Source organism: Eublepharis macularius, chromosome 7, assembly GCF_028583425.1.
Source record: "Eublepharis macularius isolate TG4126 chromosome 7, MPM_Emac_v1.0, whole genome shotgun sequence".
NCBI lineage: Eukaryota > Metazoa > Chordata > Lepidosauria > Squamata > Eublepharidae > Eublepharis > Eublepharis macularius.
In genome coordinates, this window is record NC_072796.1 from 136,706,881 (window position 1) to 136,730,613 (window position 23,733).

General features: G+C 43.3%; 1 protein-coding gene across 2 annotated transcripts in view; it reads left to right on the forward strand.

Moving 5' to 3' along the window:
* The window catches only part of DENND3 (DENN domain containing 3), a 42,126-nt gene that overhangs the window by 11,556 nt on the left and 6,837 nt on the right, over positions 1 to 23,733 (forward strand). For both annotated transcript variants that reach the window (XM_054985689.1, XM_054985690.1), the window contains 15 exons: positions 2,553 to 2,668; positions 3,152 to 3,294; positions 3,714 to 3,825; positions 5,962 to 6,081; positions 7,143 to 7,361; positions 9,703 to 9,824; positions 11,420 to 11,575; positions 14,297 to 14,393; positions 16,323 to 16,426; positions 17,017 to 17,198; positions 19,168 to 19,689; positions 20,035 to 20,297; positions 21,125 to 21,295; positions 22,741 to 22,870; positions 23,504 to 23,611. In XM_054985689.1, the coding sequence (XP_054841664.1) occupies positions 2,553 to 2,668; positions 3,152 to 3,294; positions 3,714 to 3,825; positions 5,962 to 6,081; positions 7,143 to 7,361; positions 9,703 to 9,824; positions 11,420 to 11,575; positions 14,297 to 14,393; positions 16,323 to 16,426; positions 17,017 to 17,198; positions 19,168 to 19,689; positions 20,035 to 20,297; positions 21,125 to 21,295; positions 22,741 to 22,870; positions 23,504 to 23,611 (2,565 nt within the window). The remainder of the gene's footprint in view (positions 1 to 2,552; positions 2,669 to 3,151; positions 3,295 to 3,713; positions 3,826 to 5,961; positions 6,082 to 7,142; positions 7,362 to 9,702; positions 9,825 to 11,419; positions 11,576 to 14,296; positions 14,394 to 16,322; positions 16,427 to 17,016; positions 17,199 to 19,167; positions 19,690 to 20,034; positions 20,298 to 21,124; positions 21,296 to 22,740; positions 22,871 to 23,503; positions 23,612 to 23,733) is intronic.

Consider the following 23,733-nt stretch of genomic DNA (forward strand, 5'->3'; position numbering starts at 1 on the left):
ACTATGTTAATGAAGGGCAGGTAACTAATATCTCAGTATCGTTAAAGTGCAGTTGTTAGTGGTTGCTGATTAAATAGGGCAACATTCAGTAATTAGCTAGCTGTATGTCTCAGCTCTTGAGGTTTCCTCATAAAATTCCCACTTCGTTTTGAAAAGCTTTATTTTCCATTAATTACTGGGGCTTGACAATATGCATTCTAAAAGCAGTTCATTTAGCAAAGAAAACCACACACTATTCTGAACCAGATGCCCACAAGTCAGTTTGCATATCCTACTATATAAAAGGCTAACTGTGTTCCTGACAACTCACTTCCTACCCTGGTCTGCCTCCAGAAGGCGCTGCCATGGAGGAAAGTCCAGACGAGGCAGCCTGTTCCACCAGGGAGCACGTCGTGGTGGGAAGGCCGGGCCGGGATCAGGCGCAGAGCAAGCGGCAATGCATACCCCCGCCTTCACCCAACTGGGATCAGGAGCAGAGTAGGTGTCATTGCCCATCGCCCGCCTTCTCCCAGCTGGGATCAGGAGCGGCGCAGATAACAATGCCTGCCCCCCAATTTCACCCAGCTAGGATCAGGAGTGGAGCAGGGGGCAATGCCTGCCCACCGCCTTCACCCAGTTGGGATCAGGGAGCAGATCAGGTGGCAGTGCTCACCCCCGCCATCACCCACTGGGATCAGGAGCAGAGTAGATGGCAATACCCGCCCCCTGATTTCACCCAGCTGGGATCAGGAACAGAGCAGGTAGCAATGCCCGTCCCCCGCCTTCACCCAGCTGGGATCAGGAGCAGGGGACAATGCCCACCCAACGCCTTCACCCAAGTGGGATCAGGCATGGAGCAAGTGGCAATGCCCGTCCCCCAACTTCACCTGCTGGGATCAGGATTGGAGCAGGTGGCTATTCCCACCCCCCCTTCACCCAAATAGGATCAGGAGTGGAGCAAGTTGCAATTCCCACCCTCCTTCACTCAGCCAGAATCAGGTGCAGAGCAGGTGGTAATGCTGGCCCCCTTTCACCCAGCTGGGATCAAGAGCGGAGCAGGTGGCAATCCCCCCCCGCCTTCACCCAGCCGATATCAGGTGTGGAAACAGGAGGCAATACCTGCTCCCCCCTTCACCCAGCCTGGATCAGGAGCAGAGCGGGCAGCAATGGCCGCCCCTCATTCACCTGGCTGGGATAAGGCATGGAGCAGGAGGCAATGTGCTCCCTTCCTTCACCCGCCCAGGATCAGGAGGGGAGCAGGAGTCAATGCCCGCCCCCATTCACCCAGCTAGGATCAGTAGCGCAGCAAGTGGCAATGCCTGCTCCCCCTTCACCCGGCCTGTATCAGGAGCAGAACAGGAGGCCATGCCCACCCACCCCTTCACCTACCCAAGAGCAGGAGCAGAGCAGGTGTCAATGCCTCACCCTCTTCACCCTGCCAGAATCAGACGCAGAGCTGGAGGCAATGCCGACCCCCCCTTCACCCAGCCAGAATCAGTCACAGAGCAGGAGGCAATGCCCACTCCCACTTCACCTGGTCTGGATCAGTCATAGAGGAGGAGGCAATGCCCTCTTGTCCTCCCTCCCATTTTAGAGCCCATTGTATTTTTCCCCACAGCGGACTTTGTTACTCTATTTATATAAAGCATAAATTTTGTGAAATCTCATAAAATGGGAAACAAACGTCTGTCTGGTTAGATGTGTTTCACTCTCTGCTTGTTCGTTTAAAACACTTGGTCTCCGGCCTTATATAGCCTTCCAGGCAGTTTGCAAAATCCTTATAAGCAACAGCAGTGACTGCCATTCATTCATTCAGTTTCTACACTGCCCTTTGATGCAGAAGTATTTCCAAGGTGGTTCATGTAGGGTGATGAAGTACAGTGTATCTGGATATATCTCCATTTCCTCTGTCATAGGAACAGCAAAATTACTGATCCATTGGGGGGGGGGCGGGGAATCAGGTAGACCTTGAAAGTATTTATGTATTTGAAAGTATTTATTTACTTCATTTTATTTACTTTATTAATTTTTGGAGGCCCCACTTCAGGTAGCTTATACTCCACTGTTTATACCTCATTAAAATTTAACAAAATGTATACCCTCCCCCTTTCTGCCCTCATAAGGACCAGCAATGCAGGCTAACTAATTAAAACATACACAATAAAACCACATTTTAAAAACTGTTAAATCCAACACGTCATTAAAACTAGCACTAAAATACCAAAACAAAAACAACAATAAAATATTGGACAGGAAGCAGAGCTCACCGAATGAACGTCAAGTGAAACAAAAAAGTCTTCACCCACTGATGAAGATGGCGACGCAAGGGGACAGATGAGTCTCCCTGGGAGAGAATTCCAGTTTTGGTGCCACTACTGAGTAGGCCCTCTTCTGGGTTGCTACCTACCTAGTTTCAGGGTCACCTGAAGTAGGGCCTCCGAAGATTACCGTAGTGGTTAGACAGGTTCATAAGGTTGAGGAATATGTGGAATATGAAGCTGTAATGGGGAGAATATATTTCTACTTTAAGCAATGCGACATTTTAAAAAAAATTAATTTGTCTTGTTTGACAGGAGGATTTTTTGTATCAACCGAATCAAAAGATGACCATATCCATTTCCTGGTTTTCACGGATGTTTGTGGTAACAGAACCTATGGTGTAGTCGCACAGTACTACCAGCCTATTCAAGTATGTTGTTGAGTTTTGTGTCACATTCCACACAAAGCCATTCCAAATGGTAGCTATTGCTGACAATTATTCAAGTGTCTTTTGGTAGGCTCTTCTGGCTTAGAGCACTCTGTCTCTGAAAAAGGCAGAATGTGGTTCTTGATGTCCTTGCAAAGCCACCTCATATAGAGCTAGAGGTATGGTGGCATTTGGCTTTTGTTTGCTGAGACCATTTTGTTCTTAGCGTGTGAAAGCTGTCCTAGAGACTTGGATTTTAACAGCAGAATATAGGAACTACTTTGCCAAATACTTTAAAAAGTTAATGAATGTGGGTGCCTAATCTATATATTGTTAGCATGTCTTTGTGTGTATATTGCGTATTTTATATAGTGTAACAAATCCAGGGCACGCTTTCATGCCGTGCATATTCCGCAAAGATTCAGATTTCTGGGGTTTCCAAAACTGAAAATTTCAGTTTGCAGTAACACTCTTACTTCCTTGCAGGATGGACACGTCTCCTTCAATGGGCAGGTTCACTGGGAAAACCTACAGACTTCTAAAACGGCTGCTGCATATTTTGTACCGTTTGCTATTTGTGTCATATCCAGGTATCCGTATTTCAACGCCCTCAAAGACTGTCTGTCTTGGTAAGTAGTGTTATTTATGCTGCTCATCTGGCTTCTCTTTGTACCCAGAGCTGTTGTTTCATTATGATTTACAGTGTGAAGGACGAGCATAAACCACAGCGTACTAGTTCAGGTACAGTGGTTTGCTCCCAAACAGGAAGGGCGGGAGGGAACCACATTGCTTACAAGTGGAGCAAGGAGCGCATGTATGCTTGTTCCTAGTGGCTCGTGAAGTGAGAAGTCATGGCTTGTGTATCAGTTTGACTTCTGTTTGAGCGGGGTGCTTGTGCAGAGCTGAGGTGAAATGTTTGGATTATAGCAGAATAAGGTGGAAGCCAAACAGCAAAAGAAAAATGGTTTAAAGGGATGACAATTCCCATGGAAAAGGAGCTTTGTCTCCTGTTTTGAGTTTTACTGTTTGATGTCCTTTTCAATTTCAGTTTATTGGTGCAGTTGAAGCCTTACAAGGATTTAGATGTGGATGATTGTATAAAAGAATTTGCTGCAAAGCTGTCTTTAATACCCAGTCCTCCCCCAGGACCACTCCATTTGGTAATTACTCAACCTGCTAATTTTTGATAACATTGAACTGTGTTTTTGTGCATGGGAGAACTTTAACAAGTCTCTTTTGGAATTGTTAAGTTTGAACCTAGCTGTTCATAATCCTGTTGCGAAACAGCAGACGACAGGAACTTATACTTCTTCATTCGCCTTTAGGTCTTCTCTCTCTTGTTGCCACGGTCTCATACACTGGCTGTCTGTCCAGTTCCCCTGTGCAGTCCAGCTCCTATTCCTGCTCACCCTCCTTACTCCTGGGGTTCCTTCACTAAAGGGTAGAACTACCTGTCAGAGCAGCAGATCCGTGTCTTTGCAGAGGGGGCGCTGGCAGCAGCTGTAAAGAGTCAGGGTTGGCTTTGCAATCTCCAGGACGAGAGAGGGGTGTGTGTGTATGAGTGCGCGCGTGCTTACGCTTGTGCATAAGCGTCAGATCTTTTCCCTACATGCCACTTTGCTTGCTACCATTTTCACTGAAATGCACCTGATTGGGAGGAGAAGGTGCTTCTGGGGATGAAGCGGGCAGGAGGAAAGTTCAGCCCTTCTGCCTGCTTCTTCACCATTGGAAACCACCCATCTTGTTGCAGTTAAGTGGCAATCTTGGTTTCATGACTCAAGCCAGTTACTGCCGTATGTGGTGGTGTGTCTACCTCCTGAAATCTCTTATCTTTTCACCTTTCCTGGTCCCAGCCACCTCACCTGCCCGCACGGCTTCTCCTGTATCTTAGCTGTCACTTTACAATATCAGTTTCTCCATATTTGAATTTCCTGCATTTCCCACCTCTTGCTGTAATCAAGCTGATGACATTTTGCATTGTACCTCTGCATCATGACTGTAACTAGATCTTCTTTGTAATATCCCTCCTGACTTCTGACTTGGGTGTAAGGGCTGATGTATCTCCATTCTTATTTGTAATAATAACTTTATAGTAACATTCGGTTTATGTACTGTCCTTCAGGACAACTTAATGCCCACTTAGAGCAGTTTCAAAGTATACCATTATTATCCCCACAACAAAACACCCTCTAAGATGGGTGGGGCTGAGAGAGCTAGAAGCTGTGAGTGACCCGAGGTCACCCAGCTGGCTTCAAGCAGAGGAGTGAGGAATCAAACCCGGTTCTCCAGATTAGAGTCCTGCGCTCTTAACCACTACACCAAACTGTCTCTCAGTTGATGATGTAAGCTTTAACTCATGAAAGCTTAGGCCGTGGAAAAATATGTTGGTCCTCAAGCTGTTCGACTTGAGTTTTCTTCCATTCGTTCCTTAGGTTGGTTATTGGAAAAGTAGTTTGTGAAAAATACGTGCATTGAAAATCGAGGGGGAATTATTAAATGTGGGAAATAGATCATGGAGATTCTTTTCAGTTTAGGATATGGCACATTTCGTAAGGGAATGTGCCATACAGTTTTTTGGGGTTTGGTGCAAGCCGCAGGAGGATGCACGCGATCCTCATTTTCTCTCTTTGTCAGGCATCTGTCTAAAGTCTGGTTGACCCTGTGTCAACTGGCATCTAAGCACGATAGTTTCCAGGTGATAATCCAGTGTTTGGCAGTCATTAGAATGCCTTACAGTTCTATAGTCTCCCCATGTAGTCATAGTCTAAAGGAGAACATGATGTCACTGGGTGATGCAGTTAATGTACGTTTTCTGTCTGCGTAATACTACCGAGTTTGTACAGTAACTACTTACAGAGGTCCTTGAAAAACAAGCTAAACCGTGATTCCCTTTCTGTTGCGTAATACTGCCATTGCTTTGTAATCCATCTGCTCACTAAACTGCTTTCTGCTTTCTTTCCTCCCGTGTGAATTAGCGGTCTTTTTTTTGTTGTTGCTCAAGAAGCATGTCTGTCGGGATAGCTTTTCCATGATTTTTTTAAAACTCTTATTTGCTTTCAGTTTTTTGTTCTTTCTTCTTACAGAGCAGCAAAAATACAAACTTTTTTTTTTACAGATAAACATGATAATAAGGCATGTGATATTTCAGTTGAAATGTACGTGTTCTATGCATAGAATTAGACTTGTTTTTACCCGTTTATTTTTTTAAAAATACTCACTTTCCTGCAGGACCTTGTGGGGGAAGACCTCTGCGATACAGAGCTAGCTAGCTGAACTTCTATCTGTTTTTCCTCTAGATATTTAATATGAAGCCGCTCCAAGTAATTTTCCCGTCTCGAGAGGACCCTGACAGTCCACTTATTGACCTGGATCTTCACCTTCCCTTCTTGTGCTTCAAACCAGAGCAGGTGTTACAGGTAGCGTACAGTGGGGTTTTTTTTTGAAACTGGTGGAACTTGTTTCGTGCTCTTGCGTTTATTAATCCTGCAGGGAGGCCCTGGTGGTTGTAATGTGTGAACTCCTCCTCAACCACTCACTCGGGGGTTAGCTTTAACATTTGTTTAGGTCGGGGTCAGCAGGGGGTGTATGAGCACCTATGTACAGATGAACTTTCCAGTCCTTCAGCTGGAAGCTCTTCCAGAACCATTCTTTGACTCCTCTGTGGGCTCATGCACTTGTGCTGTGATCTGCCTCCTGCCCTGGCTGAATCATAAATTGGAAGCACGTACCGTCAGCTCCTCTCAAATAGGGTCCTGTTTGTTTCTGTCACAGAGTGTCACTGCGATGACTTGAGAGAAGTCATTCCTCTGTGCTAGCCATGCAGATGTGCAGTACTAAATAACATGAGCTCAAATCCATCTCACAGCTTGGTGTTTGCTACTTGCTCCCAAGCTAATTCTCTGACCCAAGAAGCAGCTGAACAGAGGGGACATGCTGACAGGACACTTCTTTTCAGGGCATAGAATCACAGCTCCACATTTCAAGATTATTTTTTTGTTTTCTGGAACGCTTTTAAAAGTATTCAGTATATTTCCTTGGAAAGATACGTGGTGTGCCCTGTCTTTTTCCTTTGAGTGAAGATTGTATTCACTGGGTGGAGATTCCTGTCTCAAAAATTAGATTAGATGAACTCTCAAACAACTCACATTTATTTTGGTGAGTTTTGTGCAGGAAAAGTTCTGGGTTTGAAACAAGGGTTTGGTTTTTCCTTGAAGAAAGATGCTTTTGAGCACGATCCGCAAGTGCAATTTATAAGAAGCACAAGAGCTGCTGATCTGTTGGCTACAATGTTGCTGGGTCAACTATCACCCTCAGCTGCCATATGGGGATAACACCGACCTACTCTATAGGGCTGTTATGTGGGTTATTTTAATACTGTATATGAAGTGTACTAGATAAATAATGAGATATTATATGCTGTTGTATTCTGCAAATCCACATGTGAAAATTTTGCTGACCTGTTTATTTCTCTTCCCAGATTATAACTTGTATTTTAACGGAGCGCAAAATAGTTTTCTTTTCTTCTGACTGGGCGTTGCTAACGCTCATATCGGAATGCTTCATGCTGTACCTTCATCCTATCCAGTGGCAACACACTTTCGTGCCTATTCTCTCTCGTCAAATGCTGGATTTTGTCATGGCTCCTACGTCCTTCCTGATGGGCTGTCACCTGGATCACTTTGAAGAAGTTAGCAAGGTCTGTCATGGATAATTTCTCCTTTCTGGGCATTTAAATATACTCCCCCCCCGAAAGTTGTACATCTTTCTTCAAAAATCAACCTAAAGTAACATGAATGGTGCCTTCCCACCTTCTTTTGACATGTAAAGGGATGATTGAGGGGGTGAGGATAATCTAGGCAGTGTTAAACATCTCAGTTTTGTGACTATGAGAAATGCATAACTTTAATGAGGGTTTATTATGACATCCGAAAGAAAAGGATTGAATTTTCAGTTTGATGGCACTCTAATGAGAGCCAGTTTGGTGTAGTGGTTAAAAGCGGCAGGACTCTAATCTGGAGAGCCGGGTTTGATTCCCCACTCCTCCACTTGAAGCCAGCTGGGTGACCTTGGGCTAGTCACAGCTCTCTCAGAGCTCTCTCAGCCCCACCCACCTCACAGGGTGTTTTGTTGTGGGGATAATAATGGCATACTTTGTAAACCGCTCTGAGTGGGCATTAAGTTGTCCTGAAGGGTGGTATATAAATCGAATGTTGTTGTTGTTGTTGTTATCTTCCTTGGTGTCCAATTTCCTTTTTTTAAAAAAAATAATTTTATTGGATTAGATATCATTAAATTGTACATTACAATCAGTTTCCTTTAATTTTTCCAATTCTAACCCCCTCCCTTTCCCCCCCTTTTGTTGACTTCCAACAGTTTTCCAACCCCTTGTCCCTTTTCCCTTACTCATTTTAAATTTATTCTATCTGTCAAACATAATCTTTCACTTTCTTCTAAGCTTATCTATATAACACAGTGCTCCTTCTGTCTTCCTACTTACTTTAACAACTAAATAACACATAACTAAATAATACATTCTTGGCATATTTTCTTTTAATAATAATCATTTAGCTAATTTTGGTACTCTATACTCTATCTTATAATCTCATCTTCAATATGGGGCAAACAATTTATCCCTCATTTAGCATATTTTTAGATACTTCTATAAACAGTACATTCAATATAAGTCAACCAATTTAACTTATACTCTATATATTTCTTTTTCTACATATCTCATCTTCATACTGTTTTAATTATATGATTGTATTATTCTTTCATTATGCAACTATCCACCAAAAATAGTCAACCAATTTGACCCATATATATCTCCAAACCAATTCAATCAATTTAGCACATAATCTATACATTAATATATATTTTCCCACCTTACTTAAATTCTTTCATTGCAATTATAAAATTATCTCCATTATACAATTATTGCCAGAAATGAAATTAATTAGTTTCTATCCTTATAATTGGTTAATTTCTATCATTATAATTCTTGTAATAACACCTATAATACTTAATGCTATATATAATAGTCTAATAAAATAGTTGCTTAGAAATTCTCATTTGCCTCTCCACCCCCCGGTAAAGTCACCTCCCTCTACTTTTATTGTATTTCAGTAATTTTCAAACTGCCACAGTTCTCCTCCCACCTCCCATTTCTTCACTAAATATTGTTTCAGCTTCTCCCAATCCGTGTTGAACTGTCCTGGATCAAGGTCTCTCAGTTTCCTTGTCATTTTGTCCATTTCCGCCATGTACAGCAATTTATATATCCAATCCTCGATAGTTGGCACTTCTTGCACTTTCCACTTTTGCGCATACATGGTGGTGTCCAATTTCCAAAGATGTCTGCATTTAGACATCTCTTGTTGTTGCTTACTCCATTGGCCTTCATGGTGACCACCACCATTTGCAGTTCAGATAAGTTTTTTTTGCAAGGATAAAGCAGCATTTATAATCCACCTTCCAAACAAGCCTGTGCATTAGGCCATTCACATTTGTGGACTGGTGCTGTGCTATAATATGAGGAAGCCTCTCCTCATTGTCAGCCCTTGGATCTAAAAGGGCCCTCTGGTGCTCTTTCTGGAAATGGAAGCATCGTTTGAGCATGTGGCTTTGGACTGTGGCTGATAAACTGTGGACCATTGCTTGCTTTCTCTCTAGTGAGACAGTAGCCTGAGTCAGCATTGGACTCCGGTCTTCTAATATTCTCTCTGCTGACCTGTATTAATACTTCCTCTGAATAAATCTTGTGCATGTATTGCATCATTGTACAAAGTGTTTATCTTCCTCTGTAATCATTGCTGTACGCGAGTGCCAGCTGTCCAAATGGGATGCATGATAACAATTAAAATAGTTTCCATTGTTAATGTTGGCATGAAACATATCAGAATTGATATTTCTTACAGATTATATTTAAAAATACAACAAAACAATGAACTGCTAGCAATAAATATATATGTGAAATACTGTGTTTCTAATTCTGCATCATCTTAATTATTAACCTGTCTGTTTCTAAAATATTTTAAAAGGAAGCTGATGATTTAATTCTAATTAACGTTGATAATGGGGACATTGCACAATCCAAGTCCTTTGAAAATGAGACCGAAATTCCAGATATCCCCCTCCAAGCAGCAGAAATATTTATAACAAGGTAAAAACAAATATTTCTATCAAAACAAAGTTCTTCAAGATACCTTGTTTGCTTTAGAGATCAGACTTGGTAACAGTAAGAGATCTTTATGGGATTGCATCAGGACACGTTACTCGGGCAATTAATTTAGTCTGCTTTCCTTTTCTTTACATTATCTTATGTTGTATCCTATTTTTTAAAAATATATATGAATGTTTCTACAAGACTGATGGTTTATTAGATAGGGTTGTTAACAGTTGTTCCCTACTTGAAATATTTTATTCGTATTAGCCAGATCAAAAACTGTGTAGGGCTCTGTGTCAAAATACTGGCTTCTTTCCTTGACTAACAAGAGGCAAGGATTAATGATGGTTGGAGCCCCATCTCATCCGCAGTTCTTGATGTTTATGTAAAGAATTTGTTGTTTGCCGAAGTTGTATGGTGCAGTGCTTATATTAGCCTGATCCTCCGCTGTTTGGTTTGTGGGAGAGAAAATTGGGCGTGGGAGGTTTTGAGGTGGTAGGATTTGAAATACTGATTCTTCCCTTGCTGGAGTAGGGAAGCTTGCTGGGTCAGCATGGAGACATCTGAGGGGTGATGGCTGTGGGAGAGTTCATCTCTGCTGAGAGAGCTGATGGATATTCTGAAATAAAAGTGAAATCAAATCACAAGCAGAACATTCTGATTTTAAGCGCCCATTCCAATATGATGATGAAAGTTTCCATAGACTTTTTTTTACCATACCTCTATTTTCTTCACCCTGGTAAAATCTAATTAGGTGGATAATGTTCACTGTACAGCAAACATGTCAAATTCTTTTGCATCCTGATCAAATGTAGGGTGAGTTGGCCTTTGCAGCTTACTCTGCATAGCGTTGGAATTTTAATCTATCTTTCACCTAAAAGGCCATTTGGAGTGTTCCATTTTAATTCTAGCAGTTGAGAATTAAATTCAGTGACTGACTCTTGCAGTGCAATCCTAAGCAGAGTTACTCGCTTCTAAGCCTGTTGACTTCAGTGGACTTAGAAAGGTATAACTCTGCTTAGGATGACATTGTTAATGACCACTTTCTACCATTCATGTAACTAATCTCAAAGATTGCTCTCTTGAGAGGCAGTTTGCATGAGATCTCTGGAATACCTTTTGCTGCCTTCTTCCGGGGTGCCTTAACTTTGTGCAACTCTTTGTGTTACAAAGAAGATTCGTCCTCTGCTTTACCAGGAAGAAAAATGTCTCCAGCTGTGGTGTGTGCGCAGCATCACTGCCTCAGCCCGATCTGTATTGGTGTGTATTCCTTGCAACGTGGTGCTTGGAATATTCCTCAGTGGCAGGGGCAAGGGTGCGCACCCCATCTCATACCAGAACAGTTTTTGTTGTTTTTATTTGAGGGTTAGGTGGGGGATCTCCCTAGTGCAGAGTTTGCCTGTTTCATTCCCTGGACCCCAACCACCTCTAGGATTTTCATGATGTGAGAGTGTCCTGCCTGCCCATATGCTGGAAACTTACTAACAAAGGGCATGACTAAATGGTGACACTTGGCATTAGTCCAAATGGATATTCATCTAAAACACACTCATGTCAAGGGATTAAGCATTTCCGTTTTCCTCCTCGGGCAGGATCGAAGGCCTACAGCTGCATTACGATCTTGAATGCTGCCACCTGGGTTCCAGCACAGACCTTGGTGAAACACAGCTCCGCAGGAGGAACTGGCAGCAGAAACTGAATTCTGAAATTCAGCAGATCACTCTGCAATTGATTGTCAATATTTTTAGGTAGGTGTCAAAATAATTGCTCATGGGATACACAGTCCGGTAAGCGTGCAGCATCAGTTCCACCTTTGTGAGAAATTGGTTGCTCTTATTTGCACCATGTTAGGATTCCCAGATTTGACAAATGCATCAATAGAGTTGTGACAGTAATTCTCAACAGAGCAGCGAGTGATAAAATGACCCTGGTTCACATTGCCCACAGTTCGTGATTCTGCCCCTTCTATGTGAAGTGTGAGAGAAGCGTGCCTTGCAAACTATCCAAGTTTGGGATGCCACCATGAACAACTCAATGACTGACTTTATAAGGTTTAGGGGAAGACAGGATCAGGATTTGGGGGAAGGGTCATTGTTCAATGAATGAAATTGCATTCTTTTTGCCAAAGACTGCTGATGCTGTGCACTGTAATGGGTTTTTGTGGCTACTTATTTATCTTTGTGCATAGCTGAGTTGCTCTGCAGTAGAAGAGCAAGGTCTGGGTTCAGTAGCACCTTAAAAACGAACTAGTTTCCCAAGATACAAGCTTTCAAAAGTCAAAGCTCCCTTTGTCACATGATGAAGGAGTTTTGACTCTTGAAAACTCATACCTTGGAAAGCCAGTTTGATGTAGTGGTGAAGAGCGGCAGGACTCTGATCTGGAGAACTGGGTTTGATTCCCCACTCCTCCGCTTGAAGCCAGCTGGGAGACCTTGGATCAGTCACAGCTCTCTCAGAGCTCTCTCAGGCCTACCTACCACACAGAGTGTCTGTTGGAGGGATAATAATAACTGTAGCACAGCGGTTAAGTGGTTTGGCTGCGAATCAGCAGTCTATTGATTCAAATCTCACTACTGCCATGAGCTCAGTAGGTGGCCTTGGGTTAGCCACTCCTCTCAGCCCCAGCTCCCCAGCTGTATTGTGGGGATAATAATAACACTTAACTTGTTCACAGCTTTGAGTGAGGCACTAATCTATCTAGAAGAGCAGTATATAAGTGCAGTTATTATTTTGTAAACTGCTTTTGAGTGTGGCATTAAGGTGTCCTGAAGTGTGTTATATAAACCGGATGTTGTTGTTGTTATTACTATTTCTTGCAGTGTGATGGTTGGGACTTGATGAACATTTTTTTGTAACCATTCTATATGCAGATTATTGTTAACAGATTGGGATCTCCCTATGGCCTTGCCTGTTCCTTTTCCCTTTCTCTCTTCTTTTGATGCTAAGTTTGCCTTTTTCAATTTTACCTGTGGTTTAGCATTATATCTGGACCAAGGTTGCTAACCGGTTAGCTTCAAGTAAGAGTTTCAGACGAGTTTCAAATCCTGGTTTATGGGTGAAATGTTTTAAATATTAACCTCCGTGCTGACACAATGCTAAGCCATAGTTAATGTTAAAAAAATTGTAGGATGGATTATTTGAGTGAAGGGGGGTGGGCTGTGGGTTTAAAATCTCAGGAATAGTTAAAACTGCACTGGACTTAACGTCAGTCATGCTTCACTGCAACAGCTCTTGAAAACCTTTTGAGATCAAAAGGAGAATTTGGAATCTTAAGAAGCTTATCTTCTACGGTCACAGAGGAAAAATATGACAACCCCACTTTTGAAATATGGATAAGAATGTAAGAAAGCTTATATAACCAGTAATTCAGAGGACAAAATTGGGTACTCTTGGGATAATCATCAGGCAGGCTTACCTCTAATCGTTGTCAGATTTTTCAGAATGTGATTTATTAACTAATGTTTTTATCATTAACTAATGTACATTTAAGGTCTACATGAAAAATGTGCGTTAAGTATTTAAGAGGTGATGCTTTCTGTAGAGAGATGTAGAACTGCAGTCAATCAGCATTCTGTCTGGTGGCTTGATTTTATTTCTGTGCAGCTTTCTTCACTTTTTCTTCTTCTCTTCTCCTCCCCCCACCCCTTGTAGTGTCTTTCTTTCCTTCTACTGCTCTAAGCACCAGAATCCAGGAACAAAGGAAAGTAAATATTTGAAGTATTTCTTGCTTTCAAATCAGGATATATGTTTGTAACTGTTGGCAATAAGGTCACTTACTGCATGCTGAGGTACTAGGATAGCATAAACTGTCTTTGACAGCCCCTAGCATAGATGACTTTTAAAAATGACCCCAGTAGGTCTGCCGGTGGCTACCAGCGAATATAGCTTAGAATCAATAGTCTGTGTATAGAGAGATCAGTCGGGCGATCTAATAGGGAATGGTTTTCTGAAGCATATGTCATATCAGAATAGAAAATGCCACTGACCGGCAGTATTTTTAAAAAATGGACAGTGTTTTGCCTTAATGGGCAGAATACAGAACTACTGGCTTAAGCATATAGTTTCCTAGTATTGCTGTTGTGGGTGAGCTTCCCAGCGAGCCACTCTTTCTGCCTGTAAGGTGATAACACTGAAGTTGTTTTGTTGCTCATAAAAGCATTGGGCAATTTTGAAAGAAGCAGAGCCTTATTACATAATCACACAACTTGTTAATATCTCTTGTAAAGCGATATGTACATTTGTAGACAAACTGAACCATCCCCAGAATAAAACTGCCTGGTTCTTGTCCTTTAGTGACATCTGCCTTAGTATTGGTTCCCATGCCACTGTGTGGCGGATGCTGCCTTTGGTAGAATTGATCAGCAGTTAGGGGAATGTGGGTTTAATCTTCCTACGCGCAATGTGTCCACCTATGATCCCTGTACCACTGTGCCTTCCGGAACTCCCATGTAACCCTGTTTTATCAACAGGGAGGTGAAAGACCATCTGAATTACGAGCACAGAGTATTTAATAGTGAAGAATTTATGAAAACAAGAGTTCTAGGCGATCAACCGTTTTATAGAAAGGTAAGTCTGATTCAGAATTTGTTTGAACAGTTTATTGCTTTTTAAAAAAAAACAATGTAACTAGAACATTAAAGAAGAATTTACATGTTTTGCCTGTAGTTTGCTTTGATTTGTCTGTGCCGATTTATTTATGTATGTATCACAAAATTGTCTTACCTGTGCACAGATGTTGGCAAAAGGCATGTATTAGAGATGAGGTTTCTACAAGAGTGTTGCACGATAGATGAATGTTTCAGCATTTCAGCACCTTAAAGCTAACCAGTATATTTCTGGACTTCAGCCAGTTGGCATAGGTCCATGAAAGTTAATGCGAGAATAAAGGCTTGTTGGTCTTCAAGGTGCTGCCTGGCTCCTGTTTATTTTTTACTGCAACAATCAAACATGGCTTGCCCTCTGAGGATGTAAGAGAGTTTTATGTTAAGTCTCGGGCTATGGCCAACGTTTGCATCACTCTGGTGGAGAGTGCCCTCAAGTGATAGTGAGGGTTGCATGGCAAGAGACTCACAGAGGTGGTTTGCCATTGCCTGACTCTGCAACCCTGGTCTTCATTGGAGGGCTCCCATCCAATTACTAACCAAGGCTGACCCTGCCAGGTTTTCATCACATTTAGCAATGAGAAAATGGTATTTGGTGTCGTCAATTCAAAGTAAGCCCAGAGGGTGTCTTGTGGAATTCTCTGCCACAGGATGTAATGATGGTTACTGTTTTATTGGATTTTAAAGGGTGGGGGAGACAAATTCATGGAGAAGCAGAGGTCCATCAATGGCTTTTAGCCAAGATGAGAAAGATCTCCACGTTCGGAGGCAGAAGCCGTCTGAAATTTTGTCGCCTGGGATGGCAGCAGCAACGGGAGACTTTGGTCTCTTTGTCTTGCTTGTAGGTCCTTTGGGGGCATCGGTTGGCCTCAGTCTGGAATAGGATGCTGAACTCGCATCCTCTTAGGTCTTATAAATGTTTCTGAAGAGAAGCAGCTGTTTCTGGGAATGCTTTGGAGGTAACTGACTGTACAACAAGGCTGTAATAAAGCCGCCTCCTATGTCGTAGTTCGTAGTACTGCCAGTAAGTGTCACCTACTGGAATCTTGCATTGGTGCCTGCAAGAGTATAAAGCTGTTGTAAGACAAAGGTAGTTAAATGGCAAGAGAAGTTCTGGGAAAAGGAATGCATCACCTGACGGCTGTTACTCAAACGCATCTTTACATATATTAAAAGAACGGCAGACATGGCAATAGGTGCATTGTTTGCAAATGTTTTGGGGCGTTGTTAGAGTACCTCACCTGGCACATGAAGCTGCCTCATACTGAGTCATACTGTTGATTCACCAAGGTCAGTATTGTCTACTCAGGCTGGCAGCGTCTCTCCAGGGTCTCGGGCAGAGGTCCTGCCTATCACCTACTGCCCGATCCTTTAACTGGAGATGTGGGGGGTGAGGGGGGGCGGAATTGAACCTGGGGCCTTCTGCATGTGATGCAGAAGATCTACCACTGAGCCATGGCCCACTCCTTTGATGACTTCTCAGGATGTCTCATTGATTCACTGGTGGGGGGGATGGGACACTGCTGGCACAGACACAGCTCTGGCTAAGTATCTGTGTCATGTTGCCATGTTTATTGCGCGATTCCCAAATGGCTGGGATTACTTATATGACAGCTTTCAAGACTCACTAAAAGACATTAAAGCAGCAGACGGGAGAGGCCAGATAAATGTACTCAGTAGGAAGGTATTGCGGGGTGTGTGTGTGCTATTTTGGTCTTCCAAGCACCATTTTCACCCTGAAAAAAAAAACATGAGTGAATATTTGATGCAGCCAACTATACATAAGAGTAGCAGATACGTTTGCAAGTCCAGTTGTTGGGAGTTTGGTTGAATGAGCGGCTACCATTTTCAATGTGTCCAGTTATTAATCTTGTACTTCTCTTATATGTTGCAGGTACTGGAAACCTATATGTTTCATTCTTTTCTTAAAGCTCGGCTTAACAGAAGGATGGATGCCTTTGCTCGCCTAGAGCTGAGCACTCAAAGCGAAGAAGACAGGTAAGGCTTTTCCACCATATATTTTATGTCCTTGCTCTTTCTGGCATGAAAGCACATCTCTTTTTTTTGCACCCAACGGGGAAGAAAACACCTTTATGAAACTTCGCTTGTAGAAGCATGATTAAAGATCGTATACACAATCACCTGGCCTAATAATTAAATAATTCTGTGGACCAGAAACTATTTTTTTGTGGGAGAAAATCCCCTTTTTTTGTCACATTGTGGGATTCTCAGTAAGGGCAAGAATTCACAGCATTCTTTAGTCCCCACAAATTCTCTGCACAACAGCAGAATGTAATATCTGGTGCAGATTTTAGGATTCTGTGAATACGCTTTAAACAATGAAATGTTGGAGTTTCTGTCTCTTATTAGCTCAGAAAATGACTTAAGACTTGTAGGGAAGTATCTGCTGCAAGCTGAATTTGGAACATGGCTGGCCAGCGCTTCTGAGGTCTACCGTTTTCCTTAGCACAGGGTATGGATTAGTTTTGCAGACAGCATTTGTGGGGATAGCCCGACAGTCCTTTCATCAAATAATATCCTGTTGCCTATATATGTCTCACAAGAAAAAAAAATGTTGTTTCCTCTAGATTCAGCTCCATGTTTGATAGCCCAAGGAGATTGACCATGGAGAAAATTGTTTCAAGAAGATTTAATCCTCAATACTTGATCAGCAAACGTATGGGAATAAGTTTGCCTAATCTGCAAGATATCAAGCCGAAGGATTATCCAGCTAGGAATTCATCTCTTTGGAGTATAAACGCTAAGCTTGGTAAGGGGAAAAGGTAGCCACTCATCCCGGTTTCCTGCTTCCTAATTTCTGTGCAGCGTTCTTATACTTTCACTGTGGAGTCTCTTGTTAGTCAGCAGGCAAAAACCAACTACCTTCCTGCCCTGTCTTGTTTCTGATATAGAGGTTATTTTTCTCTTGCACAATAACCAAGGAAGAATCCAGTGCAACAAAAATGCTGAATTTGAATTTGTCAAGAGATTCAGTACTGTATTTTCCTCACGCCTGAACAAAGGCTTTGGCTTCCCCACTCACTGCAGGGGTTAATAGCTCAGTACAAGCCACCCATTATGGATGTTCTGATGATCTTGTCTTATGCTGCACCTTCCTTGATGAGATCTGATTTTACATTTATCTTGCTGCACCTGCTTTCTACAATTAGGAGTGGGACTCGCCCACTCTGTATAGATCGGTTTCTCTTTTGATTAGACCTGTTCCAAATTGGCTTCTCTTTGTAACGTCTCCCCGGTACCTTATAACCACGTTGCTTGTAACTCGGAGTATCAGTAACTGAGGATGCACACTCCTTGCATTTAATGAAGTGAACCCTGACTCTCAAAAGCTTTCACTGGAATAAATATTGCTAGTCTTCACGGTGCCAGTGGACTTCAGTTTTCATTTTGTTGCAACAGATTTAACACAGATGCTGCTCTGGAATTACTGTCCTGTCTGTAGTTTTTATACTCATGACCGTCTCTAAGTTTGGGGGTGGTGGCAGCATGAAAGTGACACCAGGGCCACACTTGTGGAGGAGACAAAGGGAGGAGGAGGCCTTAGAAAGCCAGAACCTGAGTATAGTCCTGAGCAGGGCTTTTTTCTGGGGAAAGAGGTGGCGGAACTCAGGACTGCACAATGACATCACTTTGGTTCAGCTGGAACAAGGGGGGAGCCTTTTAAAGCTTAAATCACCCTCTGTGAAAATGGTCACATGGCCGGTGGCCCCACACCCTGATCTCCAGACAGAGGGGAGTTTAGATTGCCTGCTGCACTGCGCTGCGTTGGAGATCAGGGGGCGGGACCACCAGCCATGTGACCATTTTCAAGAGGTGTCAGAACTCTGTTCTACCACATTCCCACTGAAAAAAAGCCCTGGTCCTGAGTATAATTCCAGAGGGGTAGCAGCGTTTACCAGTGACTTAAGCTTTTTGTGGGTCAAATCTCATGTCTTCAGAGTCATCTGGCGAAGTGAACTCTGATCCACACAGGCTTATGCCTGAATCCATGCTGAGCAGGCGCTGTGAAGCTGCAGTCTTGCTGCTTTGCCCTCAGTGCCTCAGGCAGATCTTGAACACGGGGCAGAGCCAGGCTTGAGCCAGTTGGCAGCAAACGTATTTTCAGTGAATCGTTGGAAAAGCCAATAATGCTAGGAAAGGTGGAGGGCAGCAGGAAAAGAGGAAGACCTTGATTCAGTAAAGGTTTGACTCAATAAAGGAAGCCACAACCTCCAGTTTGCAAGACCTGAGCAAGGCTGTTAATGATAGGACGTTTTGGAAGGTCAGTAATTCATAGGGAAACCATAAGCAACTTGACGGCATATAAAACGCATACATGCATGCATGGTTCTTCTAGGAGCCTATAGTTTCTTTTTCCATAAATGGTCTCTCTCTCCACTGGAGCACACCACCCACTCATGGAACATTTTCCCAAGATCTGTTTCAGTGACTTTTTTCTTTTCTCCTCTTGCCCACATGGGGATGTATTTTGTAGTCCAGGCCTTGGCCTAAGGAGGATATTGTGGACTAGCAGTTAGGCCCTGTAAGCCAATGTTACCTGCTGTGAAGCCCTTTACCGTCCATTCAGCCACTCTCCTTGAGGCCCTTTCTGAAAGGGAAATTCTAGAAATGGAAGGAAACCTTGCTAACGTAGACAAGACCAGTGGTATGTTAAAGTATGGCGTAGTGGCTTTTGGTGTTCTGTGCATAAATAACCTTTTTGTCTTTCCTTTTTCCAGCCACAAGACTGATTTCTAAATCAGTGAGCACTTTCAAGATCCCAGAAATCCACTTCCCTCTGGTGGGCCAGTGTGTTCACTCTTACTACATTGATTTTGTCAACCACCTCAGCAGAGCTATAAATATTTTGCCCCCTGAGAACTCTGCACTGTTGGCAAGGTACTTCTACCTTCGGGGGCTTATTGGGCTGATGCAGGGAAAACTTCTTAATGCACTTTCGGATTTCCAAAATCTGTACAAGACAGACGTGAGGATATTCCCTACGGACCTTGTGAGGAAGGTAGTGGAAGCTCTTCCTCCTTCGGAGCGATCCCAAGCGGATCAGAAGCCTGAACTGAAGAGGCTGATCAGTCAGGTGCTGGATAAACAAAGGGAAATAACCAAAGTAGATGATCACGTCAAAAACTTTGCGTTGCCAAAAACTCATATGCAGCTGAACGACTTTGTGAAACGCATTCAAGAATCTGGGATTGTCAAAGATATTGATACTATACACCGGCTGTTCGACTCATTAACAGTGGGTAGGTAAAAATAATAGGCTCAGTTGCACGCGTGCGTGCTTTTATATTCCCTGATCCTGCTGGACAGTGTGGTTGTATTGCTGATTATTTTCATGCTGTTGCTTGGTAGCCTCAGGTAGTTTTTGTTCTTAATGCAGATTGTGTATTTTTGTGTGTTTTGGAAACCACATTGAACTATACTTGAAGAAGCGGCATAGAAATGTCATCATCTTGTTGGTTACTGTTGGACATGGTTGGGGGTGGTAGACGAGTGGTTTGGTCTGACCCGTCAGGGCTGTTTATCTAGCCTTTTAACACAAAAGTTGTTAGAATTGCTAACAAGAAGTATGTTTCCTCAATTTTAAGGCCACCAGAAACAAATAGACCCAGAAACGTTTAAAGATTTCTACAACTACTGGAAGGAGACGGAATCAGAGGCCCAAGATGTAAACCTGCCACCCGCTGTAATTGAACGCTTAGACAAAAACGAATGCGTCTACAAGTTGTCAGCCTCCGTTAAAACGAACAAAGGGGTTGGGAAAATAGCAATGACCCAGAAGCGCTTGTTTCTCTTGACTGAAGGAGGACGGCCAGGCTATGAAGAGATTGCCACTTTCAGGGACATAGAGGTAAATGTGACAGAGACTCAATAGCTCACTTGATTTTTTTAAAAAAAACTTTATTACGGATTTTAGGCTCCCCGAATCCTTTGGAAGGCCTGCAATAATGCTTTGAGGTTGCTGTAGGCGTGAGACTGTGTAGGAAACTCATTCTAACCTTATTCAGGACCTGTGCGAAATATGTTCTTTTCTGGCATCAGCTGTACTGTAGCAAACTTGCACAGGTGTTGGCTGTATCACAGCAGTTGCAGGAGCAGTTTTGGCTACTTGTTCACCACTGAGGACCATGCTGGAAACTTGCCATTTCAGATGTGCACACCTGTTTGCTCCCCCCCCCCCCGCCTTTTTGAGAGCCAGCTTGGTGTAGTGGTTAAGAGCGGCAGGACTCTAATCTGGAGAGCCAGGTTTGATTCTCCATCCCTCCGCTTGAAGCCAGCTTGGTGACCTCGGGTCAGTCACAGCTTCTCGGAGCTGTGTCAACCCCACTCACCTCACAGGGTGATTTTTGTGAGGATAATAATAACACAGTTTGTAAAGTGCTCTGAGTGGGCATTAAGTTGTTATATTAATCTCTCATCATCATCATCATTATTTTGAAATGAAGGCTGGAATGTGATTCCATGGGGGTGGACTGATTGCCATCGGGTTGCGTGCTGCTTACAGCTGAACCCCTGCAAGGAGTTTGCACTCGGTGGAACTGGAAAGATGGGAGAAGGGGTTTTGGGAGCAGGTCGGTGGTTGAGAGAAGGACAAAGAGAAGAAACTTTGGCAGAATTCAGCCCATCTCTCGCTAACTGAAATTCTTGTTTTTCTGGATATATTTTCCCCCCTTCCAGGAAGTGAAGAGTACTACAGTCGCGTTTCTTCTCCTCAGAATTCCTACTCTGAAGATAAAAGCCCTGTCCAAAAAGGAAGTGTTTGAAGCAAACCTTAAGTCAGAGTGTGACCTTTGGCACTTGATGGTGAAGGAGATGTGGGCTGGGAAGAAAATGGCGGATGATCACAAGGTCTGACACGATGCTGGCAGCTGAAATATGTCTTTTTGGATTTTTTAAGTGTTAGGCTGTGTTCTGGCAGACTTCTAAAAGAGTTGCTGTCTCCTCCCTCCTTTCACCGACATATTTACAGCCTCTTTTCCCCATCAAAGTTTTAAATAGGTTCTCACCTTTTCTAATTTTTCCTTAACATCCTCCACATACTTCTTTGATAATGTATTTTTCATAAAATTGTTTAATTTAAACTTGATATTCTATTCTGGTAAAGGAGGAGGGGGAGGAAAGGCAGCATGGATGGGAGACCACCAAGGAGACCATCCCATGGATGGGAGACCACCAAGGAAGAGTCTGCAGAGGAAGGCAATGGCAGACCACCTCTGCTTCTCACTTGCCTTGAAAGCCCCAGCAGGGGTCGCCATAAGTCAGTTGTGACTTGACAGCATTTTACACACATACAGAGGAAGGGGGAATTGCTTCTGTGAAGCTGTGCCACGGATAATGCAAGGTTCAGCCACTCAGGGCCTGTCTGGTTTTTGATCTAAACTGGAAGCCTGTTCCTTGGTTGCAGGCTGCGCTTCCACTGCTGAGATGGTGTACATCTGTATGCAGCTCCATTCGACTCTTTGGTTTGTTTTCATCTCATGCCTTTGTATGTCCTTTTTGTTGGCAAGAGAAGATTGATGAATGAAGCCAAGGGACTCATTCACCGAGGCATCGATCATTATCGCAGCGCACGATATGCCATAAGTCACCCAGCTAGTCATAATATAAGACTGGCACTCTGCTCAGACAGCAAGGAATGAAAACAACCCAGATGCCAATGTTCTTTCCATATCTCACAAGGCTGAAAGGGTTATCAAAGCAAAACATCAAAAGTCAGCAAATTGGCATGTCTCTAGCGCGCCAGTTTGGTATAAGGCAGCTTCATATCTGTCCAGGTTCTGTTGCAATGCAACGTTAGAAATGTGTGCAGACAGAAATATTGGAGGTGACTGGTGGTCGCAGATTTTGTGTTTTATGGATCTTTGGATGCAGGGACATCTCTCAAAAAGGCAGAGCTGTCATTCAAATACTTGGGCTTGCTTCTTTCCTCTAAATGACGGATTGAGGACCTGCCAGTTCAGCAAAGATTTCATGTCCTCTTTATATTTACTATTTTTTTAATAGGCTGTAACCAGCGCTTCAGTTTTCCGCTGAACCGAGTTTCCTGACGTGCATATAATGTGGGAGGGCAGTATAATATTGCAATCGAGCTCCATCTTTCCAAGTTGGTTGCAGAAATCAAACTGGAAATTGCACCTGGTGTAAAATGTTCTAGGTTTTGTTTTTAGTAGGAAACTGCTTTAATGCATCTATTAGCATGTTGGGAAATATAAAAATGGAACTTTTTGTAAGAACCGAAAGTAAAAATACAAATCGAAGCCATGACTTTTGTTTTGTTTGGTCCCCCTCCGCAGGACCCTCAGTACATTCAGCAAGCGCTCACTAACGTTCTTCTGATGGATGCCGTAGTGGGTGCCTTGCAGTCTTCCAAGATCATATATGCTGCTTCCAAACTTTCTTATTTCGACAAGCTGAAGAATGAAGGTGAGTTGGATTGTGGTTTATAGGCTGCCGCTGGAGTAATTTGTTTTGTGTGTAATGACAGGACCCAGCAATTCTGATGTGATGTTCCAGCTGATCCTGCAGTGTGCCTATGTAGGTTAACGAAGCTCAGGAATGCCAAAGGAGAAGGGCGTGGCTGAGTTATGGGGTGCTCCCAGCCAGACCTTGGCCCACTTGTTGGAGGAACAGGTTGCCTTGCTTTGAGTGTTCTGGCCTTCTTTCATGCACAGAGTTGTTGTTTTCTGTGTTGTCCCTCAGTAACAGGGCTATGGGTTTGGATCCAGTGGTAAAACTGGCAGAAGTAATTGGTAGGGTGGCTCTTTCCCAACTGTCTCCCAGTAACCTCTTCCTTGTACTGAAAACCTTTGTGATGGGTCAGGGAACCCTTATGGTCCAAATGCTCCGGAATAGGGGATGCTGCACCAAAGAGGGGAAATTGGGTCAAATTTTCTTCTCCTCTTCCTCCTCCCCCGTTCTGCTAGCTGCTAGATCAGGGGGAAGCTGTGCAAAGATTAACTCTGCCAACTCCTCCTGCAAGCTTTTCAGCCGGATCCAACTCAGACTTGTTTACTCCTACCTCTTACAGTAACGTAAATTTTATCTTATTTTATTCAGTGCCCATGATGGTCCCCAAAACAACAGCAGAAACACTGAAACACAAGATCAACCCATCAGCTGGTGAAACCTTTCCACAGGCTGTGGAGTTCTTGCTTTACACACCAGGTGCGGAGTTCTGGGTTGCCGTGGGGCTGGGAGAAGAGAGGAGTTGGGTCAGAGGTGGAGGCAGCTGTTTCTGGGTGTGTTGCATCCCATGCGGGTCAGGATGGAGTCTTCCAGCGTCGTCT